Source organism: Lactuca virosa, chromosome 1, assembly GCF_052849685.1.
Source record: "Lactuca virosa cultivar CGN04683 chromosome 1, Lactuca_virosa_CGN04683_v6, whole genome shotgun sequence".
Taxonomy (NCBI): domain Eukaryota; kingdom Viridiplantae; phylum Streptophyta; class Magnoliopsida; order Asterales; family Asteraceae; genus Lactuca; species Lactuca virosa.
Genome location: NC_136426.1, coordinates 135,037,641 through 135,043,309, shown reverse-complemented (window position 1 = coordinate 135,043,309; position 5,669 = coordinate 135,037,641). Strand labels below are relative to the sequence as shown.

General features: G+C 32.9%; 1 protein-coding gene across 8 annotated transcripts; it reads left to right on the top strand.

The window, feature by feature from the left end:
* The first annotated feature begins 2,355 nt into the window (after positions 1 to 2,355).
* Positions 2,356 to 5,317, top strand: LOC145158467 (26S proteasome non-ATPase regulatory subunit 12 homolog B-like). 8 transcript variants are annotated; one of them, XR_013737276.1, is made up of 9 exons: positions 2,356 to 2,767; positions 2,855 to 2,920; positions 3,009 to 3,113; positions 3,310 to 3,629; positions 3,717 to 3,852; positions 4,344 to 4,495; positions 4,621 to 4,698; positions 4,785 to 4,947; positions 5,045 to 5,317. XR_013737276.1 is itself a non-coding variant. In XM_079077361.1 (9 exons), the coding sequence occupies exons 7-9, from the start codon at positions 4,367 to 4,369 to the stop codon at positions 5,168 to 5,170; spliced, it is 333 nt and encodes a 110-aa protein (XP_078933487.1). In that variant the 5' UTR covers positions 2,361 to 2,767; positions 2,855 to 2,920; positions 3,009 to 3,113; positions 3,310 to 3,406; positions 3,587 to 3,629; positions 3,717 to 3,852; positions 4,344 to 4,366; the 3' UTR covers positions 5,171 to 5,317. The 8 variants fall into 8 exon arrangements, 7 of the variants coding, with proteins under 7 accessions (XP_078933487.1, XP_078933504.1, XP_078933492.1 ...); XM_079077361.1 differs by lacking the exon at positions 4,785 to 4,947 and having other exon boundaries at positions 2,361 to 2,767; positions 3,310 to 3,406; positions 3,587 to 3,629; XM_079077378.1 differs by lacking the exon at positions 4,785 to 4,947 and having other exon boundaries at positions 2,361 to 2,767; positions 3,310 to 3,406; positions 3,587 to 3,652.
* Positions 5,318 to 5,669: the final 352 nt, after the last annotated feature.

Below are 5,669 nucleotides of genomic sequence, written 5' to 3'. Positions count from 1 at the left end.
AGAAGAATACATTTGCTGTGGTTTCTATGAAGCAGAATTGTTATGGAGCAGAATGGTAAAAACAAAATAACTGTATAAATGGTATTTACGTTTGCTGAGAAGAATACTGCAGATTTTTAGGGATTTAATGATTGCAATATATTTAATTTGCAATCAAAATAAACAAACTTTCAAATTTAATCGTGAATTTCGAATCTGATTTTTGATTAACATATTTTTTCAAATTATTTCCATAATTTTTATTCACTTAAAAATAATGGTTGAATATTTTGAATGCAGTTGACTGCTCAAATATCCGGATTTTTTGCATCAGTTTGAACTTTGATTTAATTTGGATTGAATGACATTTACGTAAATATAGATGAATAAATGAGCGGGAAACTCGATTTTGGGGGTCCTTAGAGAGTGACACGTGGCAGAGTTGTACTTATTTATTAGAATTAGGATATATATATATATATATATATATATATATATATATATATATATATATATATATATATATATATAACTTGGCCTTTGATTTTGTTGAGCAACGACTGAAAATGGCATGATGACATTTTCGTGATAAAGTGGAAAGTTAGGTAGCTAGGGGTAGGCATGCACAAACCGGTTTTTTTTTGAACCGGACCGGTTCAAAAAACCGGTTCGGTTCTGGTCAACGAAGTCAAAAACCGGTTCACCCCTAAACCGGTTCGGTTTCAAACCGGTTCATCACCAAAATAATTCGAACATATACAAACCGGTTCGGTTCAGTACAAACCGGTTCACCTCAAATCGGTTCACCATAAACCGGTTCCTAAACCGGTTCAAAACCGGTTCGGTGAACCATTTCAAAAAAAATCGGACGGAATTGCTTCTTTTTTACAATGTTTGCTTTGTTTCTTAGGATATCATGGCTAATATATGCATCGTTAGTTTGTAAGAACGGTTCAAGACCGGTTCATAACCGGTTCAAGACCGGTTCTCTAGACCGGTTCAAAATCAGTTCAAAACCGGTTTTCTAGACCGGTTCAGCATAAACCGGTTCAAAACCGGTTCGAATGGCTAGAAGTCCTAATCACTACAAACCGGCGGTTCGGTTCGACATCGGATCGGTTCAACAGTGGACCGGTTCAAGGGTGAACCGGTTTTCGGTTCGGCCACCGGTTCGGATCGTAAACCGGTTTTTTTGTGCAAGCCTAGCTAGGGGTGGAATTTCACTAGTGACGGACAGATTTTTTAGACCAAATTTTGACCGAAGTGTCTTTTTCATGCAATTTACATCATTCTTGTTTATTGATGCTATTTTGCATCGTATTACGTAAAATTATAACATATTAAGACAAAAAAAAAAAAATATAAAAAAAAATAAAGAAGGTTCCTAGGGGCATCAATCCCACATCATATGCATGTTGAAGAAATGGTCAATGCTTGATGTATTAGAATTTAGAGTACGTTATATTGAATTGTCCCTATGGTTTAGTCCTTAATTTATTCGAATTCGGACCATCTGGTTGGGTTTCGTTATGTATTTACTATAAGGCTTACCCCATTGGAGGGGTTTTAAACAAGCGGCTCACCAATTTTTTAAATAAAAAAAACAAAAATTAAATGATTAATGGTAAACTAGGTCACCATCACAATCGAGCTCCTTAATTTTTTAAATAAAGAAAGTGAAAATTAAATGATTAATGGTGAACCAAGACACCGTCACAACCCACCTCATAATGCTCACTTCATTTTTTTTCTTTATATGTCATATTCTATTTTTTATTGATTTGTAATTTATACATTAAAGATTATCTTAATAAAATCAGCAAAAAATACTAAATTTTATAAAAAAAAAGTTCTCTTTAAATAGTGTATAATATCAATATTTTTCCTATTTAATTTTAATTTTTTTATTTATAATAAATGGTTGGTTTGAGTTGGATTGTTAACGGGTGAAAATTTTATTGATAGGGTTGCATAGGTGGAAAGAAAAAAAATTAATTTTTCAATAAAAAATTTAGGTTGGGTTGGATTGCTATGGAGATAGTCTTATAGTGTGTATTAAACCGAAAATAACATTTATATATTTTCTTATTTTATTTATTTTATTAGAAAACATATTAAATAAACATATACATGTGGGTCCCACCACCCCATCTCAATCTTAATTTTCTTTTCCCCCTTCTATCCTTATTCACAAATAAATTTAATATATAATTGTTTGCTAAAATGGTGGTTAACAGGAAACTTTGCCAATTCTTATTTCTACCACTTTTTTTTCCTTCGTTTAGTACTTTGGCCACATACGTTCCGCTTCTTTTTTGCTTTGTTATTATCACACGCAACCTTTTTGACTTCCTTATTTTGCCACTAAACTTTTCTTCTTTTCTCTCGCACAAACCCCCATACGCAAACCGCCATACATTTTTCCATCGTTATCTTCGTTTTTCTCATACTTCTTATCTAAGATTTTTTTTTACCACCGCCTTCCCTCTCCAATGCAAGAAACCCTTATCCGCTGCTGCGTTCTTTTTCACGTAGGTCTCAAATTCCTCCATCATATTCCGCCGCAACCACCGTTATTGTTCTTCAATCAGCTTCTTCTTCCGTTCAGATGAAGAAGGTGGATCTGTTGTGGTTGTTTCCGGGTTTATGAAATCGAAGTACACACCTGAAATCGGCGTCAAGAGGCTGCGGTGGTGAGGAGCATCTGTAGTGAGGGAGCAGAATTTCGACTCTGAAATTGAGATTAAGGGTTTAGGTGTTAGTCTAGGGTTTCGTTGATGGGTAAAAGGTTTGAATCCTATTTTTTTTATTTACCCTTCTGCCCTCTCCTTTTGCTTATTAGCTGCTGCTTACATATCACGCTTTATGTTTACAGCCGCCAACATCACCTTGCTTCACCGCTATGAAGATCGAAGGCATACCAGAACCCAAAAAGTGGCAGGTGTTCAACGAAATCCAAACAATTTAGGATGATTTTCTTTAAATATGTTCTTACTGTTCATATTAATTGTTCTTCTTCTTCCGTGCAGTCAAAAATCGTTGATAGATGTTTCAGATGTACTCATCGTCAGACCAGTCACCACCGCCTACGTCTTTTTATCTAGGGTTCGTCAATCAAATTTCAATCTGAAGGGGTACATGTTTTTTTGTTAAACTTTATGTGTTTTACATAAGTGCACACTACCTGTTTGATGTTATGCTTGAGTGGAACTGTCTATAAGAAAAGGAATCGGACTGAATATCTAATTAGGAGTTTATTTGTTTTAGAGTTTCCTTATTTAAGTCTTTCTTTTGAGTGTAGAGTACTTACAGTTTCTGTTGACTAAACAGATTTTTTCTCAAGGGTGGTGGATCTCTAAATTTGTTGTTTCCAAGTCAAGCATCGACATTTCAAAATCAAAGAGGGCAGTTGATGGAGTTTGGAATAGTATGGTAACTTTGATTAGATGCTGAAACATTTGCCCACCAGCTATTTGTTAAAGTTTTTAGTGAATTTTCATAATTTTTATGTAGTTTCTAACTGAAACTGGTCATCTATTGGTTTATGAGATTTACTCAAAGAAACAAATCAAAAAATGAAACATTGGTTTCTGTTTTTGAATCCCAGGTACAAGTTTCGTAGAAGTTACTTTTTGGACTTTGTGACGTTGGTAACAACCTTTACAAATCCATGGTATCTGTTATTTTATTAGCTTCATGGTATGCCCATTATATGTTTGTTGAAATGTCTCTTACAGGTTTGATGAAGAATTGGAAGGTTGATTTTTAGAATAACAAGATTTAGAGATGATATTGATGATGTTGTAGAAAAAGGGCCAATTACCATTTACCAATATTGATCCTATTGGAAATTCACCTGTTATCGTTGGAAAGGTACATAAATTTCAATTATATAATAGTTTACAAAATTCTATCTATTCTAATGAGATTTTCAGATTTTAGTCAATGTGCTACAACAAAAAAATTGTGAAGACTGATGCCCAATAATCTTGTATCTATTTATATGTAATATATAATAGCATAAAAGGTATACGTGTAATTTTGGTAGACCGTCATAAGTTTTTCATTTTTCCGTTGGGTAATGATCAAACCTCAGTCAATGGCAATGAAAGATTTTTAAAAGACTCTTTAAAATGATGTAATTGTTGCTCAATATGGTTGGAGGTCATAAAAAATGTTAAAACTTGGTGACCAATTTTTTCTTTCTGTTATTTTATTATACTTTCCTCAACATGAAGATTTACTGAAAAGAATGACAGAAAGTTATATAGATGTTTAACTTAGGATTTGGGCAATACCCAAAAGACATTAATGCTCTCATCCAAGAAGTATTCATTCTGATGATTGTTTTTGTGGTTTGAAAGGTCTGTTAAAACAAGTGACCACAATGGAAGCTGTTCAGTGGACTGCTTTGTGGAATACATGCAAAGATGAGTTTCAAAACGAAAAGAATATGGTATGTGGTTCTTTAGGCGACAAAGCTGCTGAGGATCTTCAGGAGAGAATAATTGAGCATGTAATTATATTTATATTTTACTTTGCTGTTATTTACATATAATTTATTTTTCTCTTATATTGCTATTTGGTATAATATAAATGTCAGTTGGTTAATTTCAGTTTGTTCATTATATATCTCTGTAGAATATTCGGGTTGTCTCAAAGTACTATGTACGGATCACAGTAAAACGACTTGCAGTGCTGCTGTGTCTTACTGTTGAGGTATGTCTCTTTTACATTTTCATTCATCCACTTTTATTTACACCAGCATAATAAAAAGAAATGAAAGTGCATTGCTTACCTAACAGGAAGTTCCCACATGTTTCTTGGTTTTTGTATATGGTTGTGGAATTGTGAATTGTCATAACTACCCTTGGCATTTGGTTGTTTAATATATTTACTACTACTATTTTTTGGAAAAATATTTCACAACAAGACCTTGCTAGAGAATAAGGCGCCGAGGGCAATATTGTAATTTCCTCCCCCCAGTATTGATCAAATATCTTAAATGCCTGTTATTTATGTTAAAAAGAAAAATAAATCTTTTGTTTTTATTTATCTGATCCAGGTGACTCAGCAGTCAGCAGTGTTTGAGGCTCCTGAACTCCAATTCAGAAACTTGTCAGCTGTGATAACAACTGCTTTTTCTCTTAATAAGCCCATATATTCAGACCTAATAACAGATATAAAATAATTTAGTTTTTTAGTTTGATGGATTTCATTATTTTCATGGGAGGATAGAAAGAATTCAATTCCATCCTGCCTTTTCATTGAAAGACCAAAGTACCCTTACTATACTTTAAAAGCTGATATAACAAGTCAAACCGGTTATTTTGGAAAACTATATGAAACTTTTCTGGTTTGATTGAAAAAAGAAAGTATTACTTTTGTTTGTTTGTTTATAATCTTTTGCTCTAAATAATATGTTACTGCATTAAAATACTTTCTTTCCTAAATTTCTATGTAAGCCCTATCCAAAGACCTCTTGTATGTTAAATATGTCTTTATCATTATAATATTATGTTGTAGCACATCATATAACATGAAAGAAGAAAAAATACAGGAACCAGCGCCAATGGCGCGCATGATTCCCATCTAGTTATCAATTAAAAATTATTATTTCTCTCATTATAATACACAACCAAAACATATTATTTCTCTCATTATAATACACAACCAAAACATATCAAAAT